Raw genomic sequence first — 19,037 nt, forward strand, 5'->3', positions numbered from 1 at the left:
CAGCTTCCAAATAAACGATTTGTTTTAAATCCTTTTCTTAGGACCTCTTTGTGGAGGAAGCCAAACTAAGAAAAGTGATAAACAGGAGCCAGGCCAGTAGGCTGATTTTGAAGTTTGGAGATTCCCTGAGGTAAAGAGTAGACACGGAGGATAAATTAATAGTAGATGGATATGACCAGATGTGTCTTTTTACAAGCTTATTCAGGAGGCTGTCCAGAGAATACATTTGAGAGAGATGAGAGCAAGGAGAGCAGAGATGCTTGAAGACAGCTGTGGCAGTTCTGACAAGACAAAATGACGGTGGGGCTCTAAGTGTGTAAGTGGAGCTAACACAGAGTAGATTTACCTGATGTCCAACAGGGGGAATCCTAGAAGGAATGAGTGAGAGAGAGTCAAGGGTGGGGATACCTGTTCGGTTTCTGGGCTGTACAGTTGAGAGAACAGTGTAGACACAACTGAGTTGAGTGGTCCAGTGGGGAGAAGCAGGCTGAGTGGGCAGTGAAGGTGGTGGGGAGGATAAATTCACTTCAGTGTGCTAGTTTGAGATGTCCGTGTTGTGGGGAAGTGTAGGTTTTTATCAGGAAGCTTCATAGCACCCACATTTTTGAGACAGATGCTACATGTCCAGGCATCAATCTTCTCCCTCCCCTTACCACTCTGCCACAAAAGATTGACTAACTTGCTACCAGTCTACCATTTGTTTCAAATACTATGTTGACCAAAAAAGTAAGGGGGACTTTCACCTGTAAAGAAGTGCTAAGTATCTACGGGGCCAGGAATAACTTTGAAAGCTTTCTGCAGCTCTGGAAAACTTCTTCTCCTATATAACTGGTATGCATTGTCAATTGATAATATTTCTGGAACCACTGGGAATGAAGATAGGCTCCCTCACCCCAGTAGATTTTCCAGCTAATAGGAGTGTAGTGCACAGCAGGAATAGTGATTCAGCCAGCCCTTGGAGAAAGTGAATGCAAGGATGGAGACTAACTTTGAAAAGAACTGAAGAAAGCAGCCCACACAATCCAGTCTGAAGATTAAAAGTAGGCAAATGTGTCATTGTGTTTTAGGGATAGACATCCCCTGTCAGGGTGAAACACGTTTCCTCCCCTTGGAGACTTGAAAAAATAAGAGAATGAATTATGAATTCATACACATACAAACACACATCTGACAGAAAATTTCTTTACAGATTGTAAATGCCCCAAATATTTAAAAAATGAGTTCTCCAATTGTGGATGATTTATTCCAGTGAATAACAATTTGCCAAATTTTGCTATACATGCAGTGGTACCCTACAAGCGTTGGACAATTGTATGTCTTTATGTCTGGTAGAATTTTTTTTCCTGTAATTTCCTTTCTAGCAGGTAGTCTATAAGAACTCTTTCTACTTTTTGTTAGCTTCCATGACTTTGATTTGATATTCCTTCAAACTGTATCTAAAACAGGGTGAACAGGCTCTGAGTGGAATGAGGTTTTTGTAATAACCGCTTGGTTACCTGAGGCACTTGTCCATGGCTATGTTCCTCTGCATCATGCCTGAACAGAACACTTGCTAATGGTCCTGGATCCCATGAGTAATGGAAACTGGACAAATATTCAGTAGAATCATATATGTTATTAATTACCCACCCTTTCATAAGCTCCAAGAAATTCTAATAGAGCTTTGATTCCATTTACTGTTTGTTTGCTTTCCTTGGTTTTCTTCCTTCCTTTATAATCTATGAATGGATCATTCTATGTTTGCGAATGGGTCTGCTCTGCCTTCCTGCGTATCTCCCACCCATGGTACCAACATCTCTGACCACCTCCTCTCCTTCCTTCCTAGCTATCCCAAGCTCCAGTGTCCTCCCTTCTGCTCCCAGAGATGTGGTCCCCGTGTTGGTTTCCAGTCGGTTTGTCCGTCTCAGCTGGCGCCCACCTGCAGAAGCAAAAGGGAACATTCAAACCTTCACGGTCTTTTTCTCCAGAGAAGGTGACAACAGGTAGGTCATACCAGTATCAATCTGCCACCTCTTTAGATGTATACTGTGACATAAAGGCACCTGCAGGGGATCTTGAGAAGGGACTTTGGATACCATGTGGTATCTCAGCTCTGCCCATCACTCATTAGTAAGTGGAGATGATATATCTCCATTGCCTGTGTGTGTGTGTGTGTGTGTGTGTGTTCTAATGGGATTGTTTATAGAATCAAATGAAATCATTTATCAGAAACTTCCTTGAAAAAAGACAAGCATATGAATTTATGGTAATTAGGTTTTTTATGTCCTTGGTTTTCAAAGTAATAAACAGAGAACAGAATTTGGCTGCATATTGATAGAACAGGGTATGAGAGAACCACAGTGGCCAGGTTGTAATCCCAATTCTGTCATTGACATCACGTGATCTCAAGAAAACCACATAACTTCTTCGAGCCTGACTTTACTGTGTAATAAAGAGTAAATAATACTTTAGCTTACAAAGTTTTTGTTAGGATTATACATATGTAATGTCATACAAGAGTGTCTAGTATTTGGTAGAAATGTTGTTCCTCTTTTCACTTGTCACTTGTAGGCAAATGTGATCTGTATATGTCTAGTTTTAAGATTACCATTCTTGATTTTTCTCAACATTTTCTCCTTGAAATATTTCATGATTTTAAGATTTTGAAGTTTTATTTGTAAGCGTAATGTAGATATTGGATAAATTCCAATCACTTCTATAGGAGTAAACTGTGTAATATCTCTTTATATTTCTTTAAATTATTAAACTTACTTAGTTTATATTCCATGTTTGATTACTCTAATATCTGCAGTCCTTGTGAGTCTAATTCAGCTATTTGTTTCTGCTTACTCTTCCTCATAGTAGCTTGTTTCTTTTCATGTATAGGTGATTCTTGATTGTTAACTCTAATCCTTAGAAATTTTTCTGAGGGAATTTTTGAGACCAAGTATTAAAGAACAATCTTATGGGACAATGTGCTTTACCAAAATGAAAGCATGATAAACCAGAATTTTGTTAAAGTTTACTTGCTCCATATGGGTCTCATGCTGATATTTTATTGCTTATGAGAAAGTCCATTAAATAGGATAACATTTGTTTTTCTGCTATTTTTAACACATCAATTCACATGAGTGAATGCAGACTTGTGATAAGGAATTCTCAGATTTTTTTGTGGTTGTTCTGTTTCAACTAAGCTAAGGCTGAGATTGTACATTCGCCAGTTCTCTCAGGAGGCTAATTTCCTTTTCTACTTCACCCTCTGAGATTTGCTCTTTCAGGATCTTTGCTGTATGTGAGGCTCTCTAATCAAACCATATACCCTACTTTATCTGCAAGCTTCATTTCCTATTCTCTTCTCCTATTGGTTACTAAAACTCCTAGCTCTAGACTTCTATTGATAGGCACATACCATCAGGCAAATACCAGCTCCATAAGTCTGCTTACTCACTATGATAATTCTCTTATTTTGCTGCCTGTATATTACGGATAAAAAAAAAACCCACTTTTTTAAATAAAAAAAGACTTTGAATAATTTACCCAACATTTTAAGTGTGCCATAACAGAAAGGTTTTTCACATAATACTTAGTTTGCCATACTGTTTTAAATGGCACTTTGTAATATTTACTTGAATGCCTATATAATTGGTATCATTATTATATATTATTAATTATTGACATTTGAGCAAGTGCATTTGAATATAAGCATGTTCGGTCTTTGGGGAATTTTATTTAAGACTAAAGCATAAAGCCACTCCATAAACATTTCACTTAGAAGGAATCAGACACCAGAAACTAATATTACATTGTATTTCTAACTGAGATTTAAATAAAACATTTTTTAAAAAAGGAATCAGAAAAGCAAGGAAGCTTTTGGAATAGACCTTTCCATTCTATTCTTTGGGCATTTTTTACTTTCTCTCTACTTCATCAACTATTGGGTTTTCTGGATTGCCAATTAAAGGCAATCGAAGAGATCAGCATGTTAAAACTCAATTTGTTTCAGAGAAACATTGTGTTGCCAAATCCCAAGATTCTGTACAGAAGAGCATCTATTGACAAATGCACTCTGCAGATCTGCTGTGCCTCTCACATAAGTGTGGAACATCATCATTATGTCCTTAAACAGATGAGGATTTGGGTAGGGCAACTAGGGTCTATATAAATGTCTATCTGTTGATTTGGCTAAGTCCTGAGTTCCAAGTCTTCCCTTCCACATTAAACTTCCTCTTATATATAACCAGTCTAAACTGGACACTAAATGGGAGACAGGGGTTTCTGGAATGTGGCAGCTTCTTTCATCCTTGAATGAGAACTACGTTCACTTTCTGTAAAGTTTACCAGCCAAGGGAATTGTAACCTGTATGATACTTCTACATAGAATGGAATATTTTGGGTGTGGTGGCAGCATGGGGGAACTAGAGAGGGAGAGTGAAAAAGAAAGGAACAGAGAGAAGTAGAATGAAAGACAGGCAGAAATGACAAGTGTCCTAGAGGGATCCTCTTGTTCGCAGGGCTGAGCTCACAGTAATCCTGGCTTTCACCATATTCACTCATTCATTCATTCATTTTTTAAAATGTTTTTTTTAATTTATTTTTGAGAGAGAGAGAGAGAGAGAGAGAGTGCAAGCAGGTGAGGGACAGAGAGACGGAGACAGAATCCAAAGCAGGCTCCAGGTTCTGAGCTAGCAGCACAGAGCCCAACGCAGGGCTCAAACCCACCAACTGAGATCATGACCTGAGCCGAAGATGGACGTTCAACTGACTGACCCACCCAGGTGCCCCACCATTCATTCTTCTGTAGAGGAATAAACTAGAGGGGAGAAGCCAGGATTTAAGTGTGAGGCTTAGTCTAGTCTCTCAAATGCGTGAGTGCTTTAAACTCAAGATTCAAAAGGGACAATATAGCTTGGTTTAGCCAGAGTGGTATTTAGTATAGCATGATAATCAGAAAGAACAGTACAACTTCTCTCATGCTGTGTCTCAAAATGCTCTCTTTTCTAGTCCACAGCAATAAAGTATATCATGTTAAAGTTTCTATTTTCTCTTATAATTTGACCTGACTTTAAAATGAAAGAAATATATGTACTACACATATAGCCTATGTTTCCTAAGATTACTTATTACCACAAAGAAGTAGGCATTTGTTTTAGTCTTATCTCCAGCTCTTTAACTCTGTGGCTTTATGATGAGTCTTTGGATCTCAGTGTGCACAGCTGCCCAAAACCACAGGTAATAATTCTTGCCCGGTTGTCTATATGTTGCCACATGGATTTCCTGGAGTCACCTTAAACTTACCCTTCCCCAAACTATACTCATTGTCTCCTCCTTAAGTATATTTTCCTCTTTTTTATTCGTTTATGTTAGTACCTTCCATCCTGTTGGCTAAGCAAAAAACCCATGTCATATTTTACTCCTCCCGGCCTCTCAGCTCTGCCATTAGTCATCCTGTCTTGTCACGTCTACCTTGGCCACATCTCAGCCATGCCCCCTGAATTATCTCCATCACCACTGATCTGATCTCTGACAATAGCTTCTTGCCTTCTAATCCATCCTCCTCATTGTCTCTAGTTATTTGTCTGAAATACAGTTTGGATCACTTCCTCTACTATGAAAAAAATGTGAATGTTCTTAAATTTAAATATTGTAAAATTTCTAGATAAAGACATGCACATAGTAATTTACCAAGTCCTTTGAATGGAAGTCTATATCCAATCTATATATAGGTAGAGTGTAGTTCCTATAACCTATAATGGTTATAAATATGTCACTTAAATCTATGGATACCTGGGTGGCTCAGTCAGTTAAGTGTCCAATTTCAGCTCAGGTCATGATCTTGCAGCTCATGGGTTCGAGCCCCACATCAAGCTCTATGCTGACAGCTTGGAGCCTGGAACCTGCTTCAGGTTCTGTGTCTCCCTCTTTTTCTGTCCCTACCCTGCTCGTATGCTCTCTCTCTCTCAAAAATAAATAAACATTTATATATATCACTTAAGTCTAAATGGCTAGATTTAAAAATGGTACTATTGTTTACCAGATGTGTGACTTTTGAACATTTAATTATGTTAAAGACAGGAATAACATCTCTCTGCTATGCTGACCAAAAGGAAGATGAATTATACCTCTCTATGAGAATTTCTATGAGAATTAGTTGAAGAAATTTAAGCAAAGCATCCAGGGAAGTCACTGTACCTAGGCAGAATAGGGGGACCCAGAATAGTGTAAGCTCAGAGAAAATACGGAAAAGAGGCCAAAAATGAAGCTCAAACGGTGGTAATAATAATAATGATAGCAACAACAACAATAATAAATTGCTATTTTGTATGAACCATTTCATAGCTGCTCACTGTTTCCTACTTATAGACCATTTAGTTATTTCCCTTTCTATTGAAATATTTCTTATCTTTCAAGCCCATGGATCAGTCCTCCATACCCCTTGGCTAGTCATGGCCCTTGTTAACACCAATCCCTGCAACCTCTTCATGATCTCATGTTCACACATCTTTCTCTGATGTCACTCTCTAGACTCTTATTTTCCTGTCTTCCATTTAGGACTCTGGTTACAACAAACCTTTGATTACACAGGGAACTACAATTTGTTGATTCTGCAGTGTTTTCTTGGTCCCTCATCCTTTATGTTTCCCTTCACTTATTAAACAGCTAAAACCCCTGCCTTATTATTATAAACACTGATATACCCCAAAGTTTTGCTTGCTGTTTTTTAATTTCATATTAATTTCTTGGCAAAAGCCAACTCAAGTAAATGTTATTTTCTACCTACTCTCTACTTGTCTCTTGTAGCTGAATGTAACTAGAAGAAAATATATAATTATGCTGACTAGTTTTTAAATTCAAAACTACTCATATTAAGTTGCCCCTTAATGCTGCTAGAGATTATATTACATATATCAGGCAGTCTTTCTCACAACATGCTCCTACTTATATTTCATACCTTTTCTTTCTTCTCAAATCTCCAACATTTTTACTCTTTCCCTTACTCTTAGTTGACCTTGCTTCTAATTTCCTAGAAATAGTAGCAATCAGAAGGAGAGTTGTACAAGCTTCCATGTCTGAGTTACATACCCACGCTTGTCTTTAAGCATATAATTCATCTCCTCAAATTTCTATTAAAAAAACTGGCCATGCTCTGGATTCCATCCTTTCTTAAAACAAAACCTCAAAGTTTAAGCTATTCTTCCTCTCCCCCCATTATCAGTTTGTCCCTCTCTGGTGGATCATGTCCATCATCATACATGCATGCAGTTGTATTTTCCATCTCAACAAATTTTCCCTCAATTCTATTTTTCCCTCCTCTACCACTCTGTTCTTTATTCCCTTTAATAGCAACATTCCTTGATTTGTCTAACATCATTCCACTACCTTCTTTCATATTCCAGTCATGGTTCTGTCCTTAGCATTTCACTGCAACTGCTCTTTTCTAGATTCACCAATGACCTCCATGTTGCTAAACTCAATAGTTAATTCCCAGTTCTGACATTACTTGGTCAGTAAGCAAATTTTGTCATATTTGATCACTACCCCTTTAGTGACATTTATTGTCCCCTTGGGTTCTATTACACACACTTTCCTGGTTCTACTCTAATCTAAGTAATCTAAGATTTACCTCAAATATCCCTGACCTGTGAATATTGGATTACTCCAGATCCTAGGCTTTGAAGATCTCTTTTTTCCTCATTTGTGACTTTATATTTTGTCAGTATGCCGATATCTTCCAAATTGTATCTTTGGTGTTAAAATTTTACCTGTAGTCCTGAATCATACATCCAGATTCCTTCTTTTGATTTCTCTTGATTTCTTATGAGCATCTACAACTTATCAACAAAACCAAATACCTGGTTTCCTTCAATCCCCCTCCAAAGACTTTATTATTTCAGAGATTTCTCCATCTCAGTGAAATCTACGTATTTCTCATAACTCAAGCAAAAAACCTTGGAGTAATTGTTAATTCTTTTCTTTTTCTTATATTCTATAACCAAAAACAACCTCAAGTCTTTGCAGCACTGTCAAAATACATCCTGAATTCACGAAACAATATAATACTTGGTATTTGCTACAAAATAATAATAAAGACTGGCTATGATTTTCAGTTTTGAGCTGAGTTATGGGAATAAAGTGGGTCATCATATTATTCTGTCTAGGTTTGTGTTACTTAAAATTTTTCATAGTAAAAAATTAAAGTCAAACAAATAAATAAAAATAAAATATATACTGAATCTTATCACTTCTTTCCCTCTTTTATTACCATCAAGCCTCATCTAAACTATTGCAATAACCTTTCAAAGCTGTTCTCACCACAACACTTGGAATAAATCTTTTAAAACATACCTTAGATCCTGTTATCTTTATGCTTCAAAACCCTCCAGTAACTCTCTATCTCATTCATAGAATAAGCAGAAATCCTTCCTGATCTGGGCCATTGTCACTTCCTGGTCTCATCACTTATTCTTGCTATTTACCTTTTTGTTCACTTCTCTCCAGCCTCACTGACTTCCTTGTAGTTCCTAAATATACCAAGAATCCTCCTCCCTCAAGATTTTGTTCAGCTTGCCTAGAATGCTCCTCCCTTTGACATCCATGTGGATCATCTGTAACTTCCACTTAGTCTTTGGTGAAGTGGCACCTTCTCCTGGATGCCTTACCTGACCCTTATCATTCCCTATGCCCTTTTTAATTCATATATATTTTCTTTTTTTTTTTTTTTTAATTTTTTTTTTTAACATTTTATTTATTTTTGAGACAGAGAGAGACAGAGCATGAACGGGGGAGGGGCAGAGAGAGAGGGAGACACAGAATCGGAAGCACGCTCCAGGCTCTGAGCCATCAGCCCAGAGCCCGACGCGGGGCTCAAACTCACGGACCGCGAGATCGTGACCTGAGCCGAAGTCGGACGCTTAACCGACTGAGCCACCCAGGCGCCCCCATATATATTTTCTTAATCCACAGCTTTATCACCTCCTACTTATTTTTTCATGTTTCCCCTTTTTTAACTCCAGAATATAAGCTTCCTGTGGGCAGGGATGTTCTTACCTCCTTTATTCACTGAGCTATTCTTAGTACCTAGGTCGATAGTAACCCATAATAAACACTCACAAAATCTTTGTTGAATTGAAACCCTAACTGAAATGTCAGCTACTATGTGAAACTCTCCACAGTTCTCAGGCTCAGAAGTCATTAATTTCTCCTCTATCCTCCCCTCATACTTTGATTACTATTATATTATTCCTACCTTTTTTCCAGTTTTGTGTTTGAGTACCTGCCTGTTCCCCCTCTGATGACTAAAACTAGATCTTATTTATAATTCCATCCCCAGTGTCTAGTATCATGACTTCTGTAGACACTTACTGATTGGGACTAATACAATAAAGGTGGCAGAGAGACAGATGTGGTTCTTAATAGACAGTTTTTTAACAAGTAAAACAAATTATTATTTTTTAATTTATTTTTGATACGGAGACAGAGTGTGAGCGGGGGAAGGGCAGAGAGAGAGGGAGAAACAGTATCTGAAGCAGGCTCCAGGCTCCGAGCTGTCAGCACAGAGCCCAACGTGGGACTCGAACTCACAAACCATGAGATCATAACCTGAGCCGAAGTCAGACGCTTAACCGACTGAGCCACCCAGGCGCCCCTAAAACAAGTTATTTTACTGAGGAAGATGAATAAGCTGATGCAGTTCAATAAAAACCTTTTTTTTAATTGAGAGAAAATAAAAGTTGATTTTGAAATTTGATTCCAATATCACTGTTCATTTTCTCGCTCTCAACTAGAGTGAATATATGCCATATGTCTCTGAATGGTTAGCCGTGGTGCTTATCTGCTCATAGAGGTTTATTTAGCTCCTTAACACAATAGCTTTTTAAAAGGTGGTGGATTTAACATTTGCCTCAGACTAGCAATGAGTTTGTCAGGCAAATTACTCTAGCTCAGATTATCATTAATCTGTCTGACTGGTTAATGGTGTCAATAACGCAAGTACCATAGTTAACACTTTTTTTTTATTCAGCCCCTTGGGTGCTTTCATTTCATAAGTGAGAGAGCAGCATAAATTCCAGAACCTGAAAGCCAGGATTCACAGAGATTCGATTGCTTCACAGATATCCAACTATCCCCTCCTTGTACCTAAAACTTGTTAGAATTGAAAGTGATTGTTGAAATCATAGTACAACTTCTTGCTACTTAGACATTTAGAAACTGATAGAGGAGGGGTAAGTCACATGCCTAAGGCCACAGAGTAAGCATCCGTGATGAGAGCGAGCATTATTGAGTATTCAATAATACTTACTGTGGCAGATGCCAGGCTAAGCATCTTACATAAATTAATTTATTTCATCCTCACAACAAAACATTATCCACATGAGTCTTAAAGAAGACCACTTACATTTCTGGTATACAGATAGTAAGTTGTAGAACCAGGATGTAATGCCGACCTGATTCCAAAACAGGTGTTCTGTGAATCATTACACCAACTTGCTCCTAACATAGTTGCTGGATTAACCTGGAAGAGAATCTGGCTTTCTTGATATTTTCAGAATTATGACAAGAATTTACCCTATAGGCTTCTTCCCAATAGTTTTATGACTTAATGGCTAAGTTGATTTCCATCATTTATTTACCAGTTATAAATGCAGTAGCAAACTTTTTATGCATGTATAGAACATTATACTTCCCATTCACTAGTCTAAAATTACTTATGGAGTGTGACAACAGTGTAGCCAAAAGGTTAAAGTAATGTGGCTATGGAATTCAACTGCATGGATTTTAGTCCTGGCTCAGACTTTTACTGGCATTGTGGCCCTGGGATAATTACTGGTGCTTTAGATTGCTCACATGGGATAATAATAGTAACTGACATGTAAAGTTATGACGACTTTAAAAACTGCTAGTACCTAAAACATTTGCTTATTGCCTGGTGTCCAAAAGCACTCAATTCTTGTTAGCCAGTTCTCCGTGCAAATTATTGCGTGCGTTAGAAATAAAAATCAGTGTGGCGTGCCTGGGTGACTCCATTGGTTAAGCCTCTGACTTTGGCTCAGGTCATGATCTCACTGTCCGTGGGTTAGAGCCCTGCATCGGGCTCTGTGCTGACAGCTCAGAGCCTGAAGCCTGCTTCAGATTCTACGTCTCCATCTATCTCTGTCCCTCCCCTGCTCACTCGCTCTCTCTCTCTCTCTCTCCCTGAAAAATAAATAAACATTGAAAAAAAGAAATAAAATCAATGAAATATAAGTGTTCCCCAATTTATATTTAAAGGGGACCTTATCGCTTTACACACATTTGCCCATTTGATCCTCAGATAAGGCAGGTATGATAATTTCCATTTTATAGATCTCCATGCCTTGCTCTGTTCAGAAAATCTAAAAAACATTGCCTAAGAAGCCACACAACTAGTAAATATTAGAAGAAAGATTTAAATGCAAGGTTTCTAGTCCAGCGATCTTGTTACTGTACCATACAAAATAAAAGATATTTCCTAAAAGAGGCACACAGGAAGCACTGCGGGAGTTCAGATGAGAGAATTAAAACATTTTCATGAGCATCATTCAATTTAATCCTCACAATGACCCTGTGAGGTAGGCAGATAAGGGACCAGGGACCGGCATCTTCTTTTTGCAAATGAAGTAGGGAAGACTCCAAGATAGCCCCTGACTTGCTCAAGGTCACACGCCCATTCTGTGGCAGAACAAAGGCTGGACTGGGTCTTCCAACGTGCAGACCTGTATGGTTTACATTGCTTTATGCTGCCTCAGAAAACCTCTGCTCACCGCTCAGGATTAGAGGCCACCTTTTCATGATTGACACAGAGGATTCATTTTAGAATTCATCGCGCATTACATTCTCACCATGGCATTTACGTATTCTTTCCCTGCTCCCCAGTGCTGACGACTGTGCAGCTGATGAAACTGCTTATGAAGGGAGGGTGCTGTGAAGGAAAGACAGCAAGACTCAGATTCCAAAGCTCCGTGTTCTGGTCCTGGCCTAAAGGCTGGCAAAGTTAGTCCCCCTTTCACTCTGCTTCTCTGTAGAATGTAAAACCCTGCCCTTTCTACGTCAAAATGTTCTGAGATCATTGAATAAGAGAATGGTGATTTAATTCCTCCAATGGACTTAGGGTATACTGAAAAATATAACATGCTCTGTATAAATGCCATATACAAATGAATGACCCTTTATTCACTTGTGAGTTGCCTGTGTGTCCAGCTCCGTGTTGGGAAGAATAGAGAAGCCAACAGTCTTTTTGGTGGCAGGTGAGCAACGTTGAGAGGATCGTTCCACTGAAACATATATAACTGCACACTGAATTAAGAGCCTGAAGGAAAGGAATGTGCTTTAGGAGAGATGGAAAGCGCATGGTGTCTATGCCATGGTCAGATCTGTATTTTAAAAAGATGGCTATTGCTGCAGAGCGGAAGTTAGACCAGTGTGGTCGGCTGAGTGGATGTCAGAAAGCCACTGAGGCTATAGCTGAAGTCCAGGCAATAAATGATGGTGGATCAAACTGAGGCTGGACCACTAGAGATGGAGCAATAGAAACATATCATTCTAGAGATATTTAGGAAGTGAAATTGATAGGAGCAGGTGACAGATTGACATTCATGGTGAGACAACAGCTGTGTTCAAGGACAGTTCCTAGTGTTCTGGCTTATTTAAATGGAAGGATGGGAGGGTAACTCGCTGACATTAGGATGCCGGAAAAGACCCAGATTTGAAAACGCAGATGATAAATTCAGCTTCAGACGTGTTGGTTTTTACGTACATTCAAGTGGGTATGTCAAGTAGAGCCTTCAGAAGAAGGAAACTGGCTGGAGCTCAGAGAAGAAGTTTGGGCCAGAAATATGTATCTGTGTCAGGAATTTGTCAGCATGTGGATGTAGACTGAAGCTAGAAAAGGAGAAATGGGTCATCCCCCCACCCCAAAGAGAAGTAAAACCAAGAAGAGGTCTCAGAACTGAGTCATATTTATTAAGGGGCAGAGGCTGAAACTAAACAAAATAAACAACTTGAAACAAAAAGCTTTTTTTTTTCCATGAAAAGATAGATTTTTTTTATGTTTTGTTGCAGCAGCTATTTGTTATGTCACTAGTGTCTTGGGCACTTAGCAGGCACTGAAACAGAGATATATTAAAGTAAACTTTTCACAAGTCTGTTCCTTGCACTATGCTGTTTAAAAATTCAACAAGAAACAGAATTCTTAGCCAAAGTTTAGTCAAAACTCCCTCTGACCCAATAGATGATCTCCATTTTCCATTAAGCTTTATCTGGTGGTAAGTCATCTCTGAAACTGCTTTTCCTTCAAGATAGCACTTGATTCCAAACTCTCTGGTTCTGAAATCATAAGGAGTATAGCATTGGGTAACTGTTGCTGCTATTGCTTTGAGCCCTATTCTAGTAAACACCATATTTCAGTTTTGAAATCTTCTCATCATTGTACCATTCTTGTCCTCACTAAAGAAATGAATGTGAAAATGGAATGGATAAAAAGGGGTTGCTAAAAATCTTTCCATTAGAAATAGCATAGTTCCTTCCCTATAAATCACCATTAGTGTAACTCATCCCGTTGAAGCAACTAATTAGGTGTCTGATACCTCAAGACAGCATTGTTTGCTCACCTCACACCTGTAACTAAATGTTAACATCCTGGTGCACTTGGGCAAGACAATATATGTTTACTTAATATGTACACTAGGGATATGTTATAAATGATCCAGTAAGAAACAGTGTTATGCTTAAATTGCACTTCTGAAATGTAAATGCGGAAGTGCTGAATGCAATGAAAACACACACACACACACACACACACACACACACACACACACAATTTTCTATTCCCAACAAAGAATATTAGATTAGAAAGTCTCCTTTGAGTAGATCCCACCCTGTTTTCAAATAATGAAAACAAGAACTAGGAAGGTGAGGTGGCATGCCAAAGGCCACACAACTAAGTTGAGGTGGAAAAATGGAATTGAATCCAGCTCTCTAAACATTCTGGAGATCACACTGTGTGGGAATGTTATGCAGTTATTCTATTAATTTTTTACATTTATTTATGCATTCATTTAAAAATTTGTGAGCCCCAGCAACATAGCTAGTTTTTAGTGGGTATAATATATGCTGAGTGCCAACAAAATGTGAATGGAATGTGGCTTCTCTTCTAAAGTAATTCACAATTGAGTTAAAGACAGGCATGTCTATTAATACCATGTGATATGTGCTATAATAGATCTATAAACCAAGAGCAGCAAAAGCATGAAAGGGAGAGATTTAATGCTTCTGGAATCAGAGGACATGATGGTAGGAAATGTCCAGCAAGTGATTTCATTTGAATTGGATTTGAAGAATGAACAAGCTTTTACCAAAGTGAGAAGGAACTATGAGTCAGGAGAATATAACTCCAGAATAAATGAAACTAAACTAAACTAAACTAAACTAAACTAAACTAAACTAAACTAAACTAATGAAAGGCAGAATGGCAATAGCCGGGGAGGCAGAGATGGCTATGGTGTTGTAGAGCCTGGTCACTCATTGTAGGTAAGTGTGAAAAGGTTTGGGCCACATCTTGAAGGTCTTTGGATCTTGCCACAAGGAGTTGAGATGTATTAGCCATAAAATGGCAGCGAGCACAATGTTTGGGGCATGGAGTTGACAGATTACATTTGTTAGAAGAGTATCTCTTATCAATGGAAAGAAAGAATGAGGAAAACTAATGACAAAAAAAAAAAAAAAAAAAGGAAAAGCTATTACATTGTAATACATTGTAAGTACAAACCAGAGAAGGAATTGGTTTCAGGCTCAGGAGAATACAGCCTAACCAGAGTTAGGTGTTTAAGAATTTTTTTTTAATGTTTATTATTTATTTTTGAGAGAAACAGAGACAGAGCATAAGCGGGAGAGGCACGGAAAGAGAGGGAGACAGAGAATCCGAAGCAGGGTCTGGGCTCTGAGCTGTCAGTACAGAGCTCAACGTGGGGCTCAATCTTATGAACTGTGACATCATGACCTGAGGCAAAGTCAGATGCTTAGCTGTCTGAGCCACCCAAGTGCCCCCAGAGTTAGGTCTTAATGCAATTTGTGCAACTACCAGCTTGGACTTCATGACTCACAATGTGTCAGCACCCAAGACTTTGCCATCTGATTTCTGAAAAGCAGCAGCATTGTCGTTATTAGGTCAAAGTGTGTGCTTTTAGAACATAGCAGTTATGGGGCGCCTGGGTGGCTCAGTTGGTTAAGCGGCCGACTTCGGCTCAGGTCATGATCTCGCGGTCCGTGAGTTCAAGCCCCGCGTCGGGCTCTGTGCTGACAGCTCAGAGCCTGGAGCCTGTTTCTGATTCTGTGTCTCCCTCTCTCTGACCCTCCCCCGTTCATGCTCTGTCTCTCTCTGTCTCAAAAATAAATAAACGTTAAAAAAAATTAAAAAAAAAAAAAAAAGAACATAGCAGTTATTTCCTAAGAAACCTCCACCAGGTAACCCACGGCACCTAAAAGTAGAATTTACAAGAAAGGAATGTCTCCTATTTGTGAACCCTTCTTGGTCTCCATATAAAAGAGGAGGGCAAGTTGCCTACAGTTGTTTCAGCCAGCATGAGGAGAGAGACTTTTTATATTTATATTTGGTGTGAATTTTCACTGAATGAATTTATAGTGAATGAATTCTAGAAGGCACAAGTGACTTGTTCCCTTTACTTCAGTCAACTGATCTTGAACCTGCCTGAGCTCCACACTGCCAACTCAGAGTCAGGTGGAACGGAAGTGAAGGAATGAAACTTTGTCAATAATACAGCTGATGCCACAGCCATGATTCTGAGCTCTGTGGATTTGAAGGGCAGTTACGTCTTTAGAGTCATAGGAGAGAACTTCACCAAGAGACAGCTGGTCTGAGCCCCTGCTACTTTCCCGAAGATAGTTGGTACAGTGACAGGCATAACACCACAAACACAATGGTTGGGTAAACTCCTAACATCTATTATTCTTTGTTCTTCAATACCTAGTTGGTTTATTTGCCCATTCACAGAGGAATGTGGACCAGAGTGTTCAGAGAGTAAATTGTAATTGCCAACTGGTCCAACGTGGAGACTCTGGAGAGTGTGACTACTTCAGGTGGCTGCCAGTGGCTTATTGTGAGACCAGAGACCAGTAATAAATGGCCCTTCCAAACTCAAGAGTTTTACTTACTTGTTGGGAATGATTTGTGGTATTTTATTTTTCAACTATTAAAGCATGAAAGGAATGATCAAAAGTGCCTGAAAGTCTTTGGGGCTTACAACTGAACCAATCTGTGAGGGACAACAGGCAGGAAATACCAGGTTCCCAGAATACATTTGTCTGCCTTCAGCAGTTTGAAGTCCCTCCACTAGGGCCCAAGGAACCACCAGAGCAGCCTGGCAACACAGGCCAGACACCAGCAGTGTGGACGTCACATTTCACAGGGCTCTGTTGTGAATTCAGGGAACACCGATTCCTTCTCAGTGTGCTGTCCGTGAAGCCTACACCTTTTAAAAATAATACTATTTTTTTTAATGTTTGCTTCTTTTTGAGAGAGAGAGAGAGACAGACAGAGTGTGAGTGGGGGAGGGGCAGAGAGAGAGGGAGACACAGAATCCGAAGCAGGCTCCGGGCTCTGAGCTGTCAACACAGAGCTCAATGCCGGGCTCAAACTCATGAACCGTGAGATCGTGACCTGAGCCACAGTCGGACACTTAACCGACTAGGCCACCCAGGTGCCCCCAAAATATTATTTTCATTATCAGAATTTGTTCAGTACCCCTAGTTATGACCACCTTTAAAATTTAACTTATCTCAGAAAACAAAATTAACTTTACAGTAAATATTTTAAAAGTGGTGTTTATTTTTTTTTTTTTTTTGAGGGAGGTGGTTGGGTGGGGGCGGGGGGAGCAAGCCCATACAGTTCAGTGAAACCCATTTATGTATTTTTTTTCTTCTGGGTTGTACCTCTTATTAATTTCTCTCCTCATATTCTAGTTCTGAATACTTTGTGGAAAAGTCCTCTTCTTGGACTCAAGAATACTTATTTCCTATGAGATTATGGTGGCATTTTGTTATAATAATAAAAATAACAGCAGTTACTATCATGGATGTGAGACTTCATGTTGACGACCAGGCACATGCCTACTGCTTTATGTGGTTCCAGCATCTCATTCAATTCTCTAGAAACCCTATGAGGTAAACATTTTTACGGCACCAATTAGCACTTGAGGACTCAGGCTCAGCTAAACTGAGAGAGCCGAAAGAACAACCCCAGACTTAAGAATGCTGAAGCCACTCCAGTCTAAAAAACATTTTCATTGTGACCTCACTTTGATTACATGAGCAGATTTCTGAAAAGTGGCACATAAATTGAAGTGTTTCGATTAAATGATTATTAAACCATTAAGCGTGTACATTGAATGGGTGCCTGGGTGGCTCAATCGGTTAAGCATCTGACTTCAATTCAGCTCAGGTCACGATTTCACACTTTGTGGGTTCGAGCCCCACGTCAAGCTCTGTGCTGACAGCTCAGAGGTTGCAGCCTGCTTCGGATTCTGTGTCTCCCTCTCTGGCCCTCCCGCTCATGCTCTGTCTCTCTCTCAAAAATGAATGAACATTAAAAACGTTTAAAAAAGAGTGTACATTGAAGAAACTGGTGGTCAACCTGGGGCAGTGCTAGCATGTGGTTAGAGTAGGGGGGTAGAGTTGTGTTGAAGTTATTTGTGGAGAAAGCACCCTTTATTTGCTTAAATTGTATTTTTCTCCAGATTGCTACCATAGAAATATTTTCTAAAGATGCTTTATTCACACTTTGTATAATATTGAGTATACTTAATGAGTATACTTTTCTTCATGACTGTTATTAATTTGGGATACTTTTTCAAGGCTGATACAGATTATGGGAGCCTAAAACTCTTCTCTTCATAATAAAAACCAGCATCCACTTTTGTATGTGAGTGATGATCTTTGACATTCTTACATGCCCAGATTTTCTTGCCTCTTTTTCCTTTGAAGAATGTCTGTTCAAGAGATTATGCCAGCATGTCCCGGAACACAGATCTTTCTGCTGAATTCTTTAGTAGTATCAGAATAAAGTTGATTATGAAAGCCATTTTTCCTTATAGATACCCAAGAAGTTTGATATGCAAATCTGACATTCATGACAACTATGTTACTTGGATTCTAGGAAACATATCACAGCAGTTGACAGATTCATCTCACAGTGGTTTCTGAATGCCTAACATCCCTTCTCCTTTATGGCCTTATATCTTCTACCCAAAGTGCCCATGATCCAAATAAGCCCCTCATTTCCCCACAGTTGTTAAATGATATCAATACTGGGTTTAAAGGATGAATCCCCAGCTTTCATTTTTAACTCTGTTATCTACTAACAGTAAGCCCTTTGGAAATAAAAAAAAAAAAAAACAAACAAAAAACATTACTTTTCCAAATTACACTTTTGCATCTGTATAATGATAAAATCATACTATCTATATAAAAGAGCTGCATGAGGCAATGTATCTAAAAGTTCTGCTAAAGAAAACTAAATAAGATGCAAAAACCCATATATCCACAAGGCATATGTTCTGATTGTAAGGGTCTTCTTTTATAAAGCAACTTGTTGGCCTCCATAATCTTAGGTGGGTAGAAGAGAGTAGTGTGATACATGGTATGTGGGAGCATTATCTGATGTCTTAGCCTTACCTACTTTCCATTACTATTAAATCCCACCCAGCTCCCCACCTCCTATAAGTCACACTTCAGCCTTGCAGCAACTTAACACAGCACTCCTAAAGGAATACCTAAACCTTAGGCTATATGTAGATTCATAGAGGGTGTTTGTTTTTTATTGTGGTAAATATACATCATATAATATTTATAGGTTTAACCATCTTTAAGTATGGAGTTCTGTGGCATTAAGTTCATTCACCTGTATCAGCACTATCCCCACCCTCTATCTCCAGAACTTTTTCATCTTCCTCAACTGAAACTCTCTACCCATTAAATAACTTCCTCTTCCTCTCTCCCCCTAGACCCTGGTAACTACTCTGGGTACGTACTTT

The 19,037-nt window shown here is 39.0% G+C and overlaps 1 protein-coding gene across 4 annotated transcripts in view; it reads left to right on the forward strand.

Moving 5' to 3' along the window:
- The window catches only part of DCC (DCC netrin 1 receptor), a 1,128,596-nt gene that overhangs the window by 790,236 nt on the left and 319,323 nt on the right, over positions 1–19,037 (forward strand). For all 4 annotated transcript variants that reach the window (XM_053902733.1, XM_019464025.2, XM_019464024.2 and 1 more), the window contains exon 8: positions 1,826–1,982. In XM_053902733.1, the coding sequence (XP_053758708.1) occupies positions 1,826–1,982 (157 nt within the window). The remainder of the gene's footprint in view (positions 1–1,825; positions 1,983–19,037) is intronic.

This window comes from Panthera pardus, unplaced genomic scaffold (genome assembly GCF_024362965.1).
Source record: "Panthera pardus isolate Hobbes unplaced genomic scaffold, ASM2436296v1 HiC_scaffold_15, whole genome shotgun sequence".
NCBI classification, from domain to species: domain Eukaryota; kingdom Metazoa; phylum Chordata; class Mammalia; order Carnivora; family Felidae; genus Panthera; species Panthera pardus.